The sequence below is a fragment of the Lipotes vexillifer genome, unplaced genomic scaffold (assembly GCF_000442215.2).
Source record: "Lipotes vexillifer unplaced genomic scaffold, Lipotes_vexillifer_v1.1 scaffold299, whole genome shotgun sequence".
Taxonomy (NCBI): Eukaryota; Metazoa; Chordata; class Mammalia; order Artiodactyla; family Lipotidae; genus Lipotes; species Lipotes vexillifer.
The window spans coordinates 4,026,185-4,046,764 of NW_006784347.1; the positions used below are offsets into that span (position 1 = coordinate 4,026,185).

General features: G+C 45.7%; 1 protein-coding gene and 1 pseudogene across 1 annotated transcript in view; one reads left to right on the forward strand and one right to left on the reverse strand.

Moving 5' to 3' along the window:
* The window catches only part of WDR45B (WD repeat domain 45B), a 29,833-nt gene extending 9,982 nt beyond the window's left edge, over positions 1-19,851 (forward strand). Inside the window, exons 3-10 of the mRNA XM_007456798.1 lie at positions 6,881-6,982; positions 10,647-10,734; positions 12,045-12,139; positions 15,437-15,627; positions 16,214-16,299; positions 17,484-17,585; positions 18,069-18,190; positions 18,563-19,851. Coding sequence (XP_007456860.1) covers positions 6,881-6,982; positions 10,647-10,734; positions 12,045-12,139; positions 15,437-15,627; positions 16,214-16,299; positions 17,484-17,585; positions 18,069-18,190; positions 18,563-18,669 — 893 coding nt within the window. The 3' untranslated portion in view covers positions 18,670-19,851. The remainder of the gene's footprint in view (positions 1-6,880; positions 6,983-10,646; positions 10,735-12,044; positions 12,140-15,436; positions 15,628-16,213; positions 16,300-17,483; positions 17,586-18,068; positions 18,191-18,562) is intronic.
* On the reverse strand, positions 9,961-10,134 carry LOC103084790 (cytochrome c oxidase assembly protein COX14 pseudogene; annotated as a pseudogene).
* Positions 19,852-20,580: the final 729 nt, after the last annotated feature.

Genomic DNA, 20,580 nt, shown 5'->3' on the forward strand with positions numbered 1-20,580 from the left:
GGATTCTTGCCTTTGATTGCTCTCGCTCTTCCCAGGAAAGCCTCATGTTCCCCTTTCTCTCCCTCACCAGTTGATGCTGAAAAATCTGCTTTTCTCTTTTCCTTTCCAAAGGCCAGAGGCCATAGCAGTTTACAGTGGTCAAAACTGCTGTCTTAATCCTTAACTATTAACATCTTTGTAATCTTGACATTGATGTTTTTTTTTAATTGCATCAGAGTCAGCCATAGATAGGCATCAAGGTAACACAAAATCTGACTTCGTCTAATACTGTTTTGTTGTTGTTGTTGTTAGAAAGAGGCTTAGAGAAAAATCATAGCCTGTATCATTTAAATTAAAACTTTTTAAAAACTTTGAAACAGAATGTAATATCCTTTTAACACTTTTTTTTTTTTTTTTTTTTTTGCGGTACGTGGGCCTCTCACTGTTGTGGCCTCTCCCGTTGTGGAGCACAGGCTCCGGACGCGCAGGCTCAACAGCCATGGCTCACGGGCCCAGCCGCTCTGCGGCATGTGGGATCTTCCCGCACCAGGGCATGAACCCGCGTCCCCTGCATCGGCAGGCAGACTCCCAACCACTGTGCCACCAGGGAAGCCCCTTAACACATTTTTGGTGATTTCTTCATGTGAAGTAACTTCAGTTTTTGTTTTTTTTCCCCATCCCACCCAATCGGTTCTCCATCCGGTTCACATTTCAGAAGGTGTTGTGCCTCCTGGCATTTCTTCATTCTCCCATTAGCTTGGTTACATCTTGCTAAGGGAGTAACTCTCTTTTAGAACTTGAGAAAACGCATGACTTTAACAAATCCAACATTAATAAGTTTGAAGCCTCAGTGCTCGCATAGTGTTGTGTTAGTATTAAATATTCTCCCTTGGTTGGATAGTATTTTTAAAATATGTTGGCTACCTCTTGGCATAATTCACAGCTTTCTCTTAATAAATTTGATTGTAGAACTTAGTGAACCTGCACTGAGGAAATAATTACACTCCTAACAGACCCCCAGAACTGTTCATCTTGCAAAACTGAAACACTGTCCCTATTAGACACTGACTCCCCTTCCCCCTCCCCCAGCCCCCACCATCCTACTTTCTGTCTCTATGAATTTGTCTACTCCAGGGACTTCATATAAGTAGACTCATACAGTATTTGTCCTTTTGTGACTGACTTATTTCATTTAACATAATATCTTCAGGGTTCATCTGTGTTGTACCAGTGTTGTACCATGTTCCAGAATTTCCTTCCTTTTTAAGTTGAGTAATATTCCATTTTGTGAATGGACCATGTTTTGTTCACCCCTTAATAGACGTTTGGGTTACTTCTACCTCTTGGCTGTTGTTAATAATGCTGCTGTAAACATGGGTGTGAAAATATCTCTTCACAGCCTTGATTTCAGTTCTTTTGAATGTATACCAACAAGTGGGATTGCTGGATCATGTGGTAGTCTGTTTTTAATTTTTTGAGGAACCACCATACAGTCTCCAGTAGCAGCTGCACCAGCAGTACACAGGGATTCCTGTTTCTCTACATCCTTGTCAACACTTGTTATTTTCTGTGTGTTGTTTTTTGTTTTTTTGGTTTTTTGATAGTGGCCATTTTAATGGTTGTGGCAGGATATCTCATTGTGTTGTTGTTTTAATTGAAGTATAATTGATTTACAATGTTGTGTTGGTTTCTGGTGTATGGCAAAGTGATTCAATTATCCATACATATATCTTCTTTTTCAGATTCTTTTCCATCATAGGTTATTACAAGATAACTGAGTATAGTTCCTTGTGCTATGTGGCAGATCCTTGTTTACCTATTTTATTTTATTTTTTAAAATTTATTTATATATTTTTGGCTGTGTTGGGTCTTCATTGCTGCATGCAGGCTTTCTCTAGTTGGGGCGAACAGGGGCTACTCTTCATTGTAGTGCATGGGCTTCTCATTGCGGTGGCTTCTCTTGTTGCAGAGCACGGGCTCTAGGCACACAGGCTTCAGTAGTTGTGGCACACAGGCTCAATAGTTGTGGCTTGCAGGCTCTAGAGCGTGGGCTCAGTAGTTGTGGTGCATGGGCCTAGTTGCTCCACAGCATGTGGTATCTTCCCAGGCCAGAGCTCGAACCTGTGTCCCCTGCATTGGCAGGTGGATTCCGAACCACTGCGTCACCAGGGAAGTCCTACCTATTTTATATATAGTAGGGTGTATATATTAATCCCAAACTCCTAATTTATCCCCCCCCCCCCCCCCCCCCCTTCGCCCCCCCCCCGCCGATCCCCTTTGGTAACTGTAAGTTTGTTTTCTGTATGTCTGTGAGTCTATTTCTGTTTTATAAGTAAGTTCATTTGTATTAGTTTTTAATTAATGTTATTTTCACAATATTTATTTATTTTGGCTGCATTGGGTCTTAGTTGCAGCACGTGGGATCTTTCATTGCGGCACGTGGGCTTAGTTGCCCCGCGGCATGTGGGATCTTAGTTCCCCAACCAGGGATCGAACCAGTGTTCCCTGCATTGCAAGACAGATTCTTAACCACTGGACCACCAGGGAAGTCCCATTTGTATCATTTTTTTAGATTCCACATATAAGTGATACCATATGATATTTGTCTTTCTCTTTCTGACTTCACTTGGTATGATAATCTCTGAGTCCATCCATGTTGCTGCAAATGGCATTATTTCATTCTTTTTTAAGTCTGAGTATTATTACATTATGTATATATATATCACATCTTCTTTATCCTTTCATCTGTCAATGGACATTTACGTTGCTTCCATGTCTCGGTTATTGTAAATAGTGCTGCTGTGAACACTGGGGTGCATTGTATCTTTTTGAATTAGAGTTTTCTCTGGATATATGCCCAGGAGTGGGATTGCAGGATAATATGGTGAACTCTAGTTTTTAAAGGAACCTCCATATTGTTCTCCATAGTGGCTGCATCAATTTGCATTCCGACCCACAGTGTGGGAGGGTTCCCTTTTCTCCACACCCTCTCCAGCATTTATTATTTGTAGACTTTTTGATGATGGCCATTCTGACTGGTGTTAGGTGATACCTCATTGTAGTTTTGATCTGCATTTCTCTAATAATTAGCAATATTGAGCATCTTTTCATGTGCCTGTTAGCCATCTGTATGTCTTCTTTGGAGAAATGTCTGTTTAGGTCTTCTGCCCATCTTTTGATTGGGTTGTTTGCGTTTTTTTGTTACTGAGTTGTATGAGCTGTTTTTATATTTTGGAAATTAAGCCCTTCTCGGTAGCATCATTTGCAAATATTTTCTCCCAGTCTGTAGGTCACCTTTTTGTTTTGTTTATGGTTTCCTTTGCTGTGCAAAAGCTTTTAAGTTTAATTAGGTCCCATTTGTTTATTTTTGTTTTTATTTCTATTACTCTAGGAGATGGATCCAAAAAAATATTGCAGTGATTTATGTCAAAAAGTGTTCTGCCTATGTTTTCCTCTAGGAGTTTTATAGTATCTGGTCTAACATTTAGCTGTGTTTTTTTCTTTTGGTTTGGTTTATTGTTGTTGTTTTGGGTTTTTTTGGCAGCGCCATGTGGCATGGGGGTTCTTAGTTCCCCAATCAGGGATCGAACCCATGTGCCCTGCAATGGAAGTGTGGAGTCTTAACCATTGGACCACCAGGGAAGTCCTACATTTAGGTTTTTAATCAATTTTGAGTTTATTTTTGTATTTGGTGTTAGAGAATGTTCTAATTTCATTCTTTTACGTGTAGCAGTCCAGTTTTCCCAGCACCGTTTATTGAAGAGACTGTCTTTTTTCCTTTGTATATTCTTGCCTCCTTTGTCATAGATTAATTGATCATAGTTTGTGGGTTTATTTCTGGGCTCTCTATTTTGGTCCATTGATCTATGTGTCTGTTTTGGGGCCAGTACCACACTGTTTTGATTACTGTAGCTTTGTAGTATAGTCTGAAGTCAGGAAGTGTGATTCTTCCAGCTCTGTTCTTCTTTCTCAGGATTGTTTTGGCTATTTGGGGTCTTTTGTGTTTCCATACAAATTAAAAAACTTTTTTGTTCTAGTTCTGTGAAAATGCCATTGGTAATTTTATAGGGATTGCATTGAATCTGTAGATTGCCTTGGGTAGTACGGTCATTGTAGCAATATTAATTCTTCCAGTCCAAGAACACTGTATATCTTTCCATATGTTTGTGTCACCTACAACACACTGGCAACAGAATATCAGAAAGAGAAATTAAGGAAACAGTTCCATTTACCATTGCATCAAAAATAATAAAATACCTAGGAATAAACCTACCTAAGGAGGCAAATGACTTGTACTCCAAAAACTAAGATGCTGATGAAAGAAATTGAAGATGATACAAACAGATGGAAAGATATACCGTGTTCTCATTGTGGTTTTGACTTGCATTTCTGTATTTAGTGATGTTGTGCATCTTTTCATGAGTGTTGAACACATATATCATCTTTGGAGAAATGTCTATTCAAGTCCTTTGCCCATTTTTTATAATCCAATTAATTTGACTTTTTTTTCGTTTTATTATTGTTTTAGGGTTGTAGGAGCTCTTTATATATTTTTTGATATTAACCTCTTATCAGGTATATGATTTGCAGACATTTCTCCCATTTTGTAGGTTTTCTTTTCACTTTAAGTTCTTTAATGCACAAAAGGTTTTAAAGTGTCATGTAGTCCCATTGGTTTGTTTTTGCATTTTTTAAAAAAAATTTATTTATTTATTTATTTGCCTGCACTGGGTCTTAGTTGCGGCATGCAGGATCTTTAGTTGTATCATGCAGGATCTTTTATTTAGTTGCAGCATGCGGGCTCTTGGTTGCGGCATGCAGGATCTAGTTCCCTGACCAGGGGTTGAACCTGGGCCCCCTGCACTGGGAGCATGGAGTGTTAACCACTGGACCACCAGGGAAGTCCCAGTCTGTTTTTGCTTTTGTTGTCTGTGCTTTTTTTTTGGGGGGGGGGGCGCGGTACGCGGGCCTCTCACTGTTGTGGCCTCTCCCGTTGCGGAGCACAGGCTCCGGATGCACAGGCTCAGCGGCCATGGCTCATGCGCCCAGCCGCTCCGCGGCATGTGGGATCCTTCTGGACCAGGGTACGAACCTGCATCCCCTGCATTGGCAGGCGGACTCTCAACCACTGCGCCACCAGGGAAGCCCCTGTTGTCTGTGCTTTTGATGTCATGTCCAAGAAGTCATTGCCAAGTTCAGTGCCATGAAGCTTTTTGCCTTTGTTTTCTTCCAGGAGTTTTGTAGTTTTGGATCATCTTACATTTAGGTCTTTAACCCATTTTGAGTTAGCTTTAAAAAATTAAGTAATTTAATTAATTTATTTTTGGCTCTGTTGGGTCTTCATTGCTGTGTGTGGGCTTTCTCTAGGTGCGCGGCGAGCGGGGGCTACTCTTTGTTGCAGTGCGTGGGCTTCTTATTGCGGTGGCTTCTTGTTGCAGAGCACAGGCTCTAGGCACGCGGGCTTCAGTAGTTGTGGCTTGCATGCTCTAGAGCGCAGGTTCAGTAGTTGTGGCACACGGGCTTAGCTGCTCCACAGCATGTGGGATCTTCCTGGACCAGGGATCGAACCCGTCGACGGGCCAGGGATCCGTCCTCTCCATTGGCAGGCGGATTCTTAACCACAGCACCACCAGGGAAGTCCCCTGAGTTAGCTTTTGTACATGATACAAGTTAAGGGTCAACTTCATTCTTCTTTGTTAGTTTTCCCAACAGCGTTTGCTGAAGAGACCGTCTTCTCCCCCGCTGGCGCTCAGCATTTGTTTAATAGCCGGTTATTACAAGGTTTGCTCAGCTTTGTTCTGTTGGAGTCCATTAATCTCTTCAAGAGTGTAAAGGCCGAGGCTGAAGGTTAACCAGCAGCTAATCTCCTTGTGCCTAGTGAGTGCATCCAGGGAACCAGGTGGTGCCTGTGGTGATGGAGGCGTGTCCTGCATTGTGGGGTGAAGGATTCCTGCGTGGTCATGGGTCTGAGGCCACACACTGAGCCGAGAGCGCTTTAAGGACTGAAGCATTGTAGTCCTTTGAGTTTGGGCTGTGGCCACATCCTGTTACAGCCAGAATTACTTGAGGTGGCTGTGTGTCACAGGACCATTAAATTGTTTATAAGGAGAGCTGTGTTCCTTGTGGATAATGTTAAGCACAGAGTCCTTTCTAGGGTTTCTGCTAGGCCTTGAATTTGAAACTTCTCCTTGAGCAAGCTGATGGACTTTGAGTCCATCTTGGGTGGCTCTGACTGGACAGGTAGGAGTCAGTTTTTAGGCTAACTTGTGATTTTCAGAGGTTTTGTTTCCTGGCTTGCCCCTCACTGTCCCAGGAGCTCATGGTCACAACAGACCAGAGTGGAAGCTGGGGAGATGGGGTGGGGTGGCCCTGCTGCGACGGGAACCATTCAGAGTGCAGTGTGCTTTCCTGAGCCCCACACTCCTCCTGGGGGTTCCTGTTGCTCCCCTGAGAGAGCGTGTTGGGCTTCCTTCTGTCGTGGAGCACAGCTGAAAATCTGCTGACATGTTCATCTTCACATAATTGGTGAACATTTTTGAGCATTTCGGACTTCCAGTGGAAGAGGTGTTTAAAGTGGTGAAAAGGAATTCCAGCTTTCGTATCACAGCATACTTTCTCAGAGCTTACAAATTTTGCTGCACCTTAAAATACGAACTCAGATATTTCATACATTTTGCTACATTGGCTTCTTAGGCTCTTAGTGTTTACACATGAAAATATAGTTCATGATGACAGGATGCTGAGAGGTCTGAAGCTAATTATTTTCCTAGCCCATCACTCTTCTCATTTCTGATGACAGATACAAGTTGCTGATTAAAAATCAAATTCTGACTGTTACGTTTTTACTTTTTTTCTTTTTTTATTGTAAAATATACATACTGACTTATTTTTATCATTTCAGAATTTCTAGAAGGAGGAGTTGGCCATATTGAAATGTTATTTCGCTGCAACTATTTAGCTTTAGTTGGTGGTGGAAAAAAGCCGAAATACCCTCCAAACAAAGGTAAAGTAATCTTGCATTTAATAATGCACCTCATGTGTAGTCCTCTCTTGAACTTTTTAGAGTATCTTTGTGTCTCTGGCTACATTGGATCTTCCCTGGTGGCCCTGTGACACATGAAGGATTAGTCCCTGAGAAAGAAACATCCAGAAAGAGAGTGTCTTTTCTCTGCTGCTCCTGGGAGAAGAAACGTGTGACCAGGGTCACTTGTCCCCATGGACATAGAGCACGTACTTTTCAGTTGTGTTGGCTGGATGGGGGCCTTCGCCCCATTTTGTTCTGGATGTTCTTCTGCGGTTGGTGTCCTGTGCTGTGAGTTCCTTTTAAAGCCAGGTGTGGGGAGGCTGCTTCTCCTGCAGAGAGCCACTGACTCACAGAAACACAGAGAACAGAGAACAGCTGGGCTCTGGGTTGAGGAGTGTTGTACCTGGTATGTGTGTGTGTGTCTGTGTTCAAAGAGATGGCATTGTAAAGAGTGTGGCTCTTTGAAAGTAAAGGAGAGGTACTTCCCTGGTGGCGCAGTGGTTAAGAATCCGCCTGCCAATACAGGGGACATGGGTTCGAGCCTTGGTCTGGGAAGATCCCACATGCCGCGGAGCAGCTAAGCCCGGACACCACAACTACTGAGCCTGCTCTCTAGAGCCCGCGAGCCACAGCTACTGAAGCCTGCATGCCTAGAGCCCATGCTCCACAACAAGAGAAGCCACCGCAATGAGAAATCTGCATACCACAATGAAGAGTAGCCCCTGCTCGCCGCAACTAGAGAAAGCCCACACACAGCAATGAAGACCCAACGCAGCCATAAATAAATAAATAAATAAATTTTTTAAAAAAGAAGAATAATTACTTGGGCTCCTTGGGGATGGGCAGAGATTCTGCCGCAGGATCAGTCTTTGTCATATGAAGAGTTTCATTGATCATTGATCATTGGTGAGGAGTCAGGAGCCTAGCCCACCTGTGGCACTGTTGGGGGGTGTCACTGTTCCCCGCTCCCAAGGGAGCAGTGGACCGGATAATCTCTGGGGTCTCTTTCACCTGTAACATCTTATTCTCAGTAAAAAAAAATTCCGAGAAGTGAAAGAGTCTCAGAAATATTGCAGAAGAAAAAAATTTTTTAGAAGAAAGAAATTTTCTAACTGAACATTTTGAGTAAAATTTAAGCTTTTTGTAGTGTGCTAAGGGCAATTTTTAAAAAAGAACTTGGTCTGTTTAAACTTTTGTAAGATTAAAAATACATTTTTTCAATGTCAAAATTACTGCTTAATATTTTAATAATTATCAATTAAGATGCATGGTGTTACAGTGTAAAGAATCTAGTGTCTTTGGTTTGTGAAAACAGAATAAAACAGGACTGGAGGAGACTGGTTTGTCACGGTGACCCACTGGGTCCTGACAGGGTGCTGTTCAGGGAGCAGAGAGGCCCTTTCCATTTAGGAGGAAGTCCAGAATTTTGAAATATATTTTTTGCTATTAGGAACTGTATCAGGAGACAGACATACAGAATCCTGCCCAGTACATTTAAAATTTTTGGTTTCCTGCAGTAAGGCAGCTCGCAGCCCTCAGAGGCCATGGATTTTTCTCACTACCCAAGGCATCGTGTCGGTCACTTTGCTTTTGTGAATGAGAATTCGTGCTGCTGCCTCTGGGGCTTCATCACACTGTTTCCAGATGTTTCTGAAAATGGAGTTCACCCATATTTGTGACACCCTTGACATCCATATCTGTGGGCTTCTGTCTGGTTTGGGCCGGTTTGGGCCAGTTTGCGTTTGTGTTGAGTTGTAGGCTTTCTGGTGTTAGCTTGCAGGGCCAGAGGAAGTTCACTGATGCTTTGGTGTTCAAGAGTAGAGTGTCCTTTGCCCAGATGGTCGTGAACATCTGGTTTGGGGAAGATACTATTTTCAGTAAGGTAACTCTCTACTCACTGACATGTTGGTGCCCTTTAAGGAAGAGCCGATGGGAGTTTATCAAAGATGGTGTTTGAAGGAGCAAGAAGAGCACTATTCTCCACTTCAGTTTTGAGTGGTTATAAATTATAACCTCTTCGATAGTAAATACCTCTTATGTTACTTGATAATAATTTTGGAAGTTCTGGTAGGCTGGTATTCAGTTCTCTCTTGATTTGAAACTTAGGATACTTACGCATTTTGGCAAAACTTACCCCTGAATTCCACTGGGCTGTTGTTGGTCATGGTGTTGGGACCTTTAGGGGAAACATTCTTTCCTTCCATTCTCATAGTCAGCCATAACCTGACTGTTTAGGGAGCTTATTTCCCTCACCCCACACGCTTTGTACCGAGCTTTTCAAGTGGAAAAGAGGTCTGGACACACGCTCCTCATCCTCCAGTGTTGTCTGTAAATTGTCTCAGCCCTTGGGACATAAACTGCTAATCCATCCTGACGGAAGATTGTAGTGTGAGCAGAAGATATTCCATAGCTTGAAGCAGAGCAAGAACAGTCAGGGCTGAAAAACCCTGGCCCTGGTTTTTATGTGTCTGATTTCCCCGTGAACAGCCCTTTCCTTTCTTTTTTTTTTTTTTTTTTTGTGGTAAGCGGGCCTCTCACTGTTGCGGCCTCTCCCGTTGCGGAGCACAGGCTCCGGATGTGCAGGCCCAGCGGCCATGGCTCACGGGCCCAGCCGCTCCACGGCATGTGGGATCCTCCCGGAACGGGGCACGAACCCGTGTCCCCTGCATCGGCAGGCGGACTCTCAACCACTGCGCCACCAGGGAAGCCCATCTTTTCTTTTTTTTTTTGACGTGGTAAAATATTTAATGTCTGTAGGTGTGCCTCACCCTCCCATTCCTGTTACAATTCAGTAGCCTCTGCAAACTGACTGTACCAGAGAAAACATGGGCACTTTTTCCCAGCGGAGTTCGAAAACCATTAAGGCCCTGATACTCTTGATTCAAAAATGATTGCAGGTGAGGTCTTTCCACAGCATGCCTCAGGTCTCTCTGCTCAAGGAAAAAAGCCCCCCAGCTCTACGGGACTCCCGAGGTCTTCTGTTCTTCTGCAGCCTGGCGCTTGGAGCTGCGCCGCTGGAAATAGTGGTAGGCTTGGGCACTGCAGAGGTAGCCGCCGTAAGCAGTGAGGGGCATCGTGGAGGTGGAGGAGGTCTTGTAGCCAGTGTCGGCTAGTTGCTTGGCAGTTGGCATGTTGTCCCCTGGATGCTGCCTCTCCCTTCACTCCAACTGAGGCCTCCAGCCTGCGTGACCTCCTAGCGCAGCTGGACCCTTTCTTTTCTTAATCCAGGTTTATCTGTAGCATTTGGTACCTGTGGTTGGGCTTGCTTTTTGGCTCAGTCTAGTAGAACCAAGGAAAGAGAGGTGGAGAGAAGTTTGCCTAAAAACTAGGCAAAGTTTGGCAGGGAGGAGGTTCAAGTGTGCTTGAATGCCTGTGTGCATGCCTGTGTGGGTAGAGAGGCAGAGACTGGCTGCCTGAGGTGTGCGCAGGTGTGTGGTTGCTGAATAGGAGGGTGGGGGGGGTGGGGGGCGGGTCTGAGACCTGGGGGCGGGACCGTCCTGCCAGTGGGAGAGCCTCGTGTCCCCCCACCCCCCGCCAGCTCCCAGTCAGGTGTTTGTGATGTGAGGACCCCTTCAGGAGTGGCCTTAGCAAGCCAGCCCCTGGCCTGTTCATTACCATGTTCATACATTCTTTCCTGTTTCAGTGATGATCTGGGATGACCTGAAGAAGAAGACTGTGATTGAAATAGAATTTTCTACCGAAGTCAAGGCTGCCAAATTACGGCGAGATAGGTAGGTTTGGTGTCTCATTTTTAGAGGTGGAAGTCACTTTCTCTGAAGATGGCTGAAATCATTTTATATTGAAGGAAGAGAAGTGTTCAGGCAAACGATGTATAAAAACGTGAGACTGTAGTTTATGACCCAAGGACATAAGGAAGGCAGTGAGTTTTATTTGCCTCCCAGGATCACTTACAGGTGAGTGGTTGGTGGGCGTGGGTGAAGTGCACCTCCATGGACCTGGCCCCCGGCCAGCCCTGCCCCCCACAGCTCTCAGTCCTTCAGGGGAGCCGTCCCACCCAACAGGTACAGACTGAGGACTCGAGTTTTGAACCTTGAATTGCCTCCCTCTTAGCCCACACTTGTCCAAATGCTGCCTCGTAAATGTTTCAGTCTGAAAGTAAAGGAAAATTCAGGAACTCCTCACAGAGAAGGTGTCATTGAATCTCACCTGTTGAAAGTAGCAGGTCTCTCTCTCTCGGCTGTTGCCTTGCTGGGGTTTAGGAGAACACAGGAGTTTTCCCTAGTATGTTGATGGAGGTAGAGCAAAGCTTCATCACTTTGGATTTTGGTGTGATTTACATGTTAGGCTCGGCTGTGGTGTGATTTATATGTTATACTTGGCTGTGGGAGGACAGATGCTGAACCAGACAAGTGTGAGTAGGGGTCTGTCATCCTTGCACTCATAGGTAGACTTGTTTCTTTCAGGAATGTCAGCATTTAGGGGCTCGTAATAATGCAAATCCTGGAGCCAAATCAAGGATATTCCACTTTCTTACATTTCTGGATTGTCAAGACGTGTCTAAAAGTGTGTTAAGATAGAATTTCTGCCTTTGTGTCCTACTTGGTTCTTACTCTAGACAGAATATTTGATGACAATGCCCTCCCAACCCTTGGGCTATACTTTCCTCCAGCCGGGTGAGAGGCTCTCATTCCTAGTGCCAGCCTCGCACCCAGGGGCTCCCTGCCAACCTGCTCCACAGACCTTGCTGCCCAGTGCCTGGGTTCAGGAATGACCCTCTTTTTTTAATAATTAATTAATTAATTTGGCTGTGCCGGGTCTTAGTTGTGGCATGCGGGATCTTCAGTTGCAGCATGTGAACTCCTAGTTGCATCATGTTGGATCTAGTTTCCTGACCAGGGATTGAACCCAGGCCCCCTGCATTGGGAGTGCGGAGCCTTAGCCACCACCAGGGAAATCCCAGGAATGACCCTCTTGTATTTGCTCTTTGTGGTGTTTCTGTTTCCAGGTGATAAGAACAAAAATCACAAAATGTTTTTCACTTTGGGGGAGAGAAATTCTGATGGTGTTTTTTTCTTTCCAGAATTGTGGTTGTTTTGGACTCTATGATCAAGGTGTTTACATTCACACACAATCCTCATCAGTTGCACGTCTTTGAAACCTGCTATAACCCGAAAGGTAAGAATCCAGAGGAGGATGGATGGTGGAAACTGGCTTCCTGGGTCTGATCCAGGCGGGACGCAGACCCATGCTGGGTGCCTCTCCTCCAGGTGGTCTTGGAGTGGTGTCGCCCTAGTGGTGGGTCCTGGGGCTCTGGGGAAGGGTCTGGGAGATGCAAGCTCCCCACCTCGGTCCCTACCTTCTCCCCTGAACCTTCCCGTGGTTACAGCCCAGCTTCCTCGCTGTGGTTCTAAGACCCTGCCTCTTACCAGAATCATCGGAGTCCCTCTTGGGATTTTTCCCTGTCAGCCATTCAGGAGCTCCATGGTGAGCCCTGGGATCCATGTTTTTATTAAGTTCTGAGACATTTCCTTCCCTTTTTCTTCTGGCTGGTGGATTACGTGTGGCTGACTTTGTTACTCACTTTATCATGTTAACTTTGCTTTTAAAATTTTTGGGTTTTTTCTTCTAGCTTTATTGAGGTATAATTTACATAAAACTCATTTTAAGTGTATCATTTGATAAACTTTAGTCATTTTAAACAGTTGTGTAGCGCCACCACAGTCAGGGCAGAACAGTCCCATCACCCAAGAGTTTCCCCAGGCTGTGCCCTTCCCCACCTGACCTTCAGGTTTTGCCTTTTCAGCTGTGTTTGGTGTCTTTCTCTTAGCTTAATATTTTGTAGATTCCTCCATGTTTTTGTGAGTTTGCTATCATTTTGCTCCTTTTTATTACTGAGTAGTATACCATCATATGGATATACCACAGCTGTTGATCCATACCAGATTTTTGGCTGTTATAAATAGAAGCTGCTGTACATGTTTACATGCAGGTCTTTTTGTGGATGTATTTTTTCATTTCTCTTGGAGTGCAGTTACTGGGTCATATTGTAATTATTTTTTAGATTCCATATATAAGTGGTAACATACATTATCTTTCTCTGTTTGACTTATTTCACTTAGCAAAGTACCCTCTAGGTCATCCATGATGCTGCAGATGGCAAGATGCCATTCCTTTTTTATGGCTGAGTAGTATTTCACTGTGTATATATCCACTCTCTGTGTTTTGATTGGAGCATTTAGTCTATTTACATTTAAAGTAATTATTGATAGGTACGTACTTATTGCCATGAATTGTTTTGGGTTGTTTTTGTAGGGCTTTTTTGTTCCTTTTTCTTTTGTTCTATTCCCTTGTGGTTTTTTTTTTTTTTTTTTTTTTTTTTTTTGCTGCATTGGGTCTTCGCTGCTGTGCATGGGCTTTCTCTAGTTGTGGCGAGCAGGGCTACCCTTTATTGTGGTGCGTGGGCTTCTCATTGCGGAGCACAGGCTCTAGGCACGCAGACTTCAGTAGTTGTGGCATGCGAGCTCAGTAGTTGTGGCGCATGGGCTTAGTTTTGCTCCGCGGCATGTGGGATCTTCCCGGGCCAGGGATCAAACCTGTGTCCCCTGCATTGGCAGATGGATTCTTAACCACTGTGCTACCAGGAAAATCCCTTCCCTTGTGATTTTATGACTGTATTTAGTGTCATGTTTGGATTCCTTTCTCTTTTGTCTGTGTATCTATTATAGATTTTTGGTTTGTGGTTACTATGAGGTTTATATATAGCAATCTGTATATATACATGTGATTATTTTAAATGGCCTGGTCTCTTAATTTCAAATGCATTTTAACAACCCTACATTTTACTCCCCTCTCCCCACAATCTGTTTTTGACATTATGTTTTATATTGTTTTGCTTTGTGTATCCTTTACTTATTGCGGATGTAGATGATTTTACTACCTTTGTCTTTTTTTTTTTTTTTTGCGGTACGCGGGCCTCTCACTGTTGCGGCCTCTCCCGTTGCGGAGCACATGCTCCAGACACGCAGGCTCATTGGCCATGGCTCACGGGCCCAGCTGCTCCGTGGCATGTGGGATCTTCCTGGACCGGGGCATGAGCCATTGTCCCCCGCATCAGCAGGTGGACTCCCAACTACCACACCACCAGGGAAACCCACTACCTTTGTCTTTTAACCTTCCCACTAGTTTTGTGTGTGGTTGATATTACTACTTTTACTCTATATTTACTTTAACCAATGAGCTTTTTTCTTTTAACAGTTTTCACGTTCCTCCTTGTGGCCTTTTCTTTTTTGCTTAGAGAAGTCCCTTTACCATTTGTTTAAAAGACTATTTTTTCTGCATTGAATTACCTTGATACTTTTTTTTTTTTTTAAATCAAATAAGTGTAAGATTCTTCTGGACTGTTTATTCTGCTCCAGTGGTCTGTGTTTCTCTCCTTATGCCGATATCAGATGACCTTGATTTCTGGAACTTCAAGATAATTCTTTTTTTTATGTATGTATGTATTTGTTTAGTTTTGGCTGCCTTGGGTCTTCATTGCTGCACACGGGCTTTCTCTAGTTGCATCGAGTGGGGGCTACTCTTCATTGCGGTGCGTGGGCTTCTCACTGCGGTGGCTTCTTCTGTCACGGAGCACGGGCTCTAGGCGCACGGGCTTCAGTAGTTGTGGCATGTGGGCTCAGTAGTTGTGGCTCGCAGGCTCTAGAGTGCAAGCTCAGTAGTTGTGGTGCACAGGCTTAGTTGCTCCGCGGCATGTGGGATCTTCCTGGACCAGGAATCGAACCCGTGTCCCCTGCATTGGCAGACGGATTCTTAACTACTGCACCACCAGGGAAGTCCCTGAAATTAGGTAGTCTAAGTCCTCTAATGTTGTTCCTATTTTATAAGAAATTGGGGGGCTATTCTAGGACCTTTTACTTTGCTTATAACTAAGTGACAGGTTGTCTGTTTCTTCAGAAAAGCCTGCAGAGATTTTAACTGTGATTGCACTTACTCTGTAGGTGGGTGAAGGTAGGTTCCAAGCTGTGGTCACAGGACGGCTCTCCACCCACCACGTCTTTGGTTTTCCTTTGCAGTGTGTTATATAGTGTCTTTTATATGTCGTTAAATTTATTCTTCAGTTTTGGTTTTTTTATGTTACTGTTAGTGAATTCATTTTTATTTTATTTTATTTTATTTATATTTTAAGGATTCATTTTTAGATTTTACAATTTTGCATTCTTGTGGCTGACACCCCAAAAGACAGACATTTGATAAATTTTATTCAGTAATAAGTTCAGCAAATGTTTCCAATTATGAAGCCATCTCATGGGAGGGAGCTTTGCTTGGCCCTCTGCTACCCTTCACAGGGAAAAGATTCTGTGAATGATTCTTACTTTTTCATGGGACCTGGAGGGCAGGGAGCAGGTGGTTGTAGAAAAGCAGAAGCTTTGAGACGGTCCTGAGTCCTTGACGCATTTCCTTGTCTCTGTTTAGGCCTCTGTGTCCTGTGCCCCAATAGTAACAACTCACTCCTGGCCTTCCCGGGCACGCACACGGGCCACGTGCAGCTCGTGGACCTGGCCAGCACCGAGAAGCCGCCAGTGGACATTCCTGCCCATGAGGGCGTCTTGAGCTGCATTGCTCTCAACCTGCAGGGAACAAGAATTGCGACGGCGTCTGAGAAAGTAAGTGGGTGTCCCTGCCCCACAGAGGTGCCCCCAGAGTGGCGTCTCCCGCCGTAGGGTGCGGGCTCCCGGGAAACCAGCCCTTCCCTGAAGATCCCGACCCCTGAGAGGCTCTTAGCCACCTTCTCTCAGGAAGTGAGTCATAGTTGACATAGAGGGTCCAAAAGTCATTTTATTTGGTTGTGCCCCATCTGTTCGGCAGTAGAATTAGTGTTTTTCTAGCTGGCTATGGGCGTTATAATTAAGATGCCATTTCTCTGGACAGTGAGTGAACTGATGGCTCTCAGGGTGTGAGACAGCCCGGGGCCTCTGCCAGGGGAGCGTGTGCACGGGGCTCCGAGAGGGCCATGCCTGTGGGCCTGGGCCCTGGGTCTCCCTGACCCTCTCTCGGCCCCTGCCTGCTGCCGTCGGACTAAAGAGACTCAGTCTGTTCTCGGTGACAACAGAGGGAAAGTTGAGTTTTAGATGATGTGGGTGAGTTTGGGAAAGGGTCGGATGGGTTAATGGGTTTGTGAATATAAATCATTTCAAGAAAACTAAAAAGTTGTGAATCTTTGATAATGAAACACTTCACTGTTTTTCAAAGGGGACCCTTATACGAATATTTGATACTTCATCAGGGCATTTAATCCAGGAACTACGAAGAGGATCTCAAGCAGCTAATATTTATTGGTAAGAAAGCACGTTATTTTACCCTAGCGAAGGGGCCCTGTGTGACCCGGAGGAGAGTCGGGACTACCCCCACGAGGCGGGCGGGGGTGCCCTGCTGGTAGGGGCTGTTTTATTAGCTTGTTTTATTATTACTAATTTAACTGTTTACTTATTATGGGAATATACACAAAAGTAGAGAGAATATTATGATTACCATGAACCCATTGTCTGGCATTTGTCAGAATTTGCTTGTTTTATTTCATCTCTTCACTGTCCCTCCAACTTATTATTTTTTTAAATTTTATTTATTTATGGCTGTGTTGGGGCTTCGTTGCGGTGCGCAGGCTTCTCATTGCGGTGGCTTCTCTTGTTGCAGAGCACAGGCTCTAGGCACGCAGGCTTCAGTAGTTGTGACACAGGCTCAGTAGTTGTGGCTCACAGGCTCTAGAGCACAGGCTCAGTAGTTGTGGTGCACTGGCTTAGTTGCTCTGCAGCATGTGGGATCTTCCCAGACCAGGGCTCAAACCCCTGTCTCCTGCATTGGCAGGCGGATTCTTAACCACTGTGCCACCAGGGAAGCCCCCTCCACTTATTTTTCAGTAGCATCTTCAGGCAAACACTGGAGGCCTAGTTAGCCCATCTGTAGTCATTTCAGCCTCCTGTGAGGCTGACCTGCTCTCTCTGTGGTGGTTGTTACCATGTCCCACAGTGTCTGTAGCTCTGACAGGGCTGCACCCCTGCTTGGGCGGGACTTCGTTCTTTGTGTCTGTGGCCTTTGCAGGTGTGGAGCTGCACTGGGGCCTGAGTGATAAAAACACAGCTAATATCTGGATGTAGTGTCCTTGGGGCCTCTGGTGCAGCCCACTCTCCCATCTGTGTGCTTTCGGGCCCCTCCAGCCAGCCTGCGTGATGCCCACCTCTGCAGGGCCTGGGTTGTTGGAGAGGAGTTTTTCTCCTTCAAGTGGCATGTTTGGGTGGCCTCAGGGCCCCTGGGGTGGCAGGGTGGTCTGCAGGGAGCCCCTTCCCTCTCCCTGGCACCTGAGGAGGGGCTGTGCCCTGGCTTTGACCATCTGGTTCTGTGCTGAGCCCCGTCAGCTGGTCAGGAGGGGTGGTTCTTAAAATGCCTGTCCTGACCACGGCGGGTTGAGGTCAGGGCTCACTCCTGCGTCCACATGAGACCAGAGCTTCGTCTGGTTTCTCTGCAGCATTAACTTCAATCAGGACGCTTCTCTCATCTGTGTGTCCAGTGACCACGGCACGGTGCATATTTTTGCAGCTGAAGATCCAAAAAGGAATAAACAATCAAGGTAGGTTTTCCAGTTAGAAGGACAGAACATTGCCTGAGTGTTGCCCCACTCAGTCTGAGTCACAGTCGGGATGCTTTTCTTTGGTCGTTCGTTTGATTCTCTGAAAACCAGTGCAGATTACTTGATGCTAAGACAGTGGCATCCCGACTTCCCCTTCCACTAGCTCCTTAGAAAACATCTGATGAGGATCCAGGCACCTTCCAATGAGGTAGAACTTGGTCCTGAACTCCAACCATCATCCTTGTGTTAGCTGTTCAGAAAATTAATTTGGTGGCAGTAGAACCCTGTGCCCCTTCTGGTGCTGATGGTTTCTGGATTTATAATAAACCCATTTGTAACAACTTAGTTTTTTCATGTGAAAAATAAAAATTAAAAGCAAAAATAGAATTTAAATCATTAAGGCTAAGCCAACATTAAAGAGAGCTGTGTCTCTAACTTTGTTATGTGACCATAACTTACTTTCTTTGCTTCCTGTCCTCACAGTTTGGCATCAGCCAGTTTCCTTCCAAAATACTTCAGTTCCAAGTGGAGTTTTTCCAAGTTTCAGGTTCCCTCAGGCTCTCCATGCATTTGTGCCTTTGGAACAGAGCCAAATGCTGTCATTGGTAAGTGGTCCTTCCAGAGGAGAGTGGCCCCCAGGTGTGGTCAGCACCCCACCAGCTCCACTGGTGGCCCTTCCTCTCTCCTGGGGGTCCTGTGCATCCCTCTCAAGGTCCGCGCAGCCACCTGCCCTCCGGGGTTTCCCGGGCAGTCAGTGAGGCAGATCATTTGGTCTTGGAACCGGCGACCAAAGAGGGTTCCCCCATCGCCACACTAGCTGAGTAGATGCAGACCCCCCAGAACAGTGGGGCTCTCGGTCAAGTGCCCCCACCACCCACAGATCCCTCGGGGCTGCTCAGCCTCCACTCAGCCTGTGCAGTGAGCTCAGTGCAGGCTGCTTGCTTTCCACCCTGAGTGACACGGTCTCCTCTGCCCAGCGATCTGTGCGGACGGCAGCTACTACAAGTTCCTGTTCAACCCCAAGGGGGAGTGCGTCCGGGACGTGTATGCGCAGTTCCTGGAGATGACCGACGACAAGCTGTGACCCTCCACTAGGAGTGCGAGCACCATGGGCCCTGCGTGCCCAGTGAGCTCCTGGGATTGGTGGTGATGGGCTGGGGGGATAGCCTGGGACCTTGTTGCGAAGCCATACGTTGTCGTCTGTTTTCCAAAGCCAGACCTCCCAAGTCCAGTGTTAAAGGAAGAATCTTCAGGGCACGTGGACACTCACGCCCAACTGCTGGCTTCACCTTTCGTTCAGCCGTGACGCTCACTTCATTGGTTCTGCCGCATCCGCCACCTGCAGTTGGGGCTCCGGACAAACTGGGGGTACGTGGAAAAAAGGAGGGACAAAGTGAAATTTGTTTGTGGTGACAGATTTCATCATTTTTACTGAGTCTGTAATGGGGAGGTGAACACACGGGTAAGTGTTGGTTCTCACCAGATTTAAGTGGAACAATCATACCGGCAGCCTTAGGAAAGGAGGAAGGAAGCCCTTCTCCCATCTAAACTGAAGAAAGAGGGCATAGGTCTGGCATCTCCCTCAAGAGCTGCATGTCGTGCGTCCCCGTCTTTTTGGAGCCATTGGAATTGAGGCAGCACCACGCCCACCCTGTGAGCAGTGCTTGTGGCCTCCTGGTGAAACTCTGGGTCAAAGGGAGTTTCCCTGTTACACGTAGGCAACAGAGTAACGCATAAACTTTAAAACTTAGTCATAGAAGAAAGCGTCACTTAATTTGGAGGATACCAAGGGAAACGGGCGTCTCAACAAAGCAGTGCCTGGTTTCTGTGGGCCTGGAGAGGATGCCTCGGCCGGCCGATTCCACTTCCCTTTCTCACCATCTTTTCTCCCCATTTTTAAGACTAGCTGCACACTAACATTCTGGGAATGAGAGGCACATACTTTTTTTAACGTTTGGTAACTAAAATAGGTTATGGGCTCTATATTATTAGTAGTACTTGAGGTTTATATTTAATTTTCTTAAATTCCCTTAAAACTTAATTTTATGTTTGATTTCAGGTTGCAAACATTAAAATCTGCAGCAGCAAATTCTCAGTTTTGCCAGTTCTTTTACTGTCATGTAATCAACTAACTTTGTCTGTGGATTTCAGTGTGAAGTATGCATGTTACTTTTATGTGTATTTAATCATGAAATTTAATTTTGCACACTTATTTGTAATGTTTCTTTTCAATAAAAATGACTAATTTTGTTGTACTCTGTACCCATCAAGGGAAAAGAATTGTATGTTACAAAACCAAAGCCCCAGTTTTAGAACCTTGCTGGACTGCAGGCTATAGGAGCGGCCCAGTGCACTTAGTGCCTAAACTGTCCAGGACTGCGTGGGGGCCAGGTGGACGCCCTGCTGCCCGTGTGGGTGGTGGCCTGGCTCGGGGAGCAGAGGGGAAGAGAGTGATGTTCGCTAGCGGTTTCTGTCGTCTCTGGTGGGGAAGCTCTGCCTGAAATCCCTTTGGGAGACACTCCCTTTGGGGGAGACACCAGCGTGGTGTCGGGCCACCCGTCAGTGTCCATCTAACACTAGCCCTAACTTTGGCCCAGGAGTCGGAGGGGTCCTTCACATTTACGTCGTGAGTAGTTTATATTTTCCCCGAATATAATCCCTTTCGTGTATCCACATATACATTAAACTAGGAAAAAAGTTCCTCCTTACGGTGTGTGGAGGTTCTGCAAGCTGGTGAGGAGCCAGTTCACTGGCCCAGGGAGAGGCTGTACCCAGGGCGACCTGCAATGCTCGGCACCTACATTAAGAGTCCACAGTGTGGGAGCAGGTCCTGGCTCTGCCACGCCAGGCACAACCTTGCCTCCTTTATAAAATGACAGAACAGGGACATCCTGGGTGGTGTGGATGACCACCAAGGGGCTCTGGTTTGTCTTCCCGGGGTTTCCCTTCGCGATGGTAAAGACACCACGTCTCACCTGGGAAATGCCCTGGACGA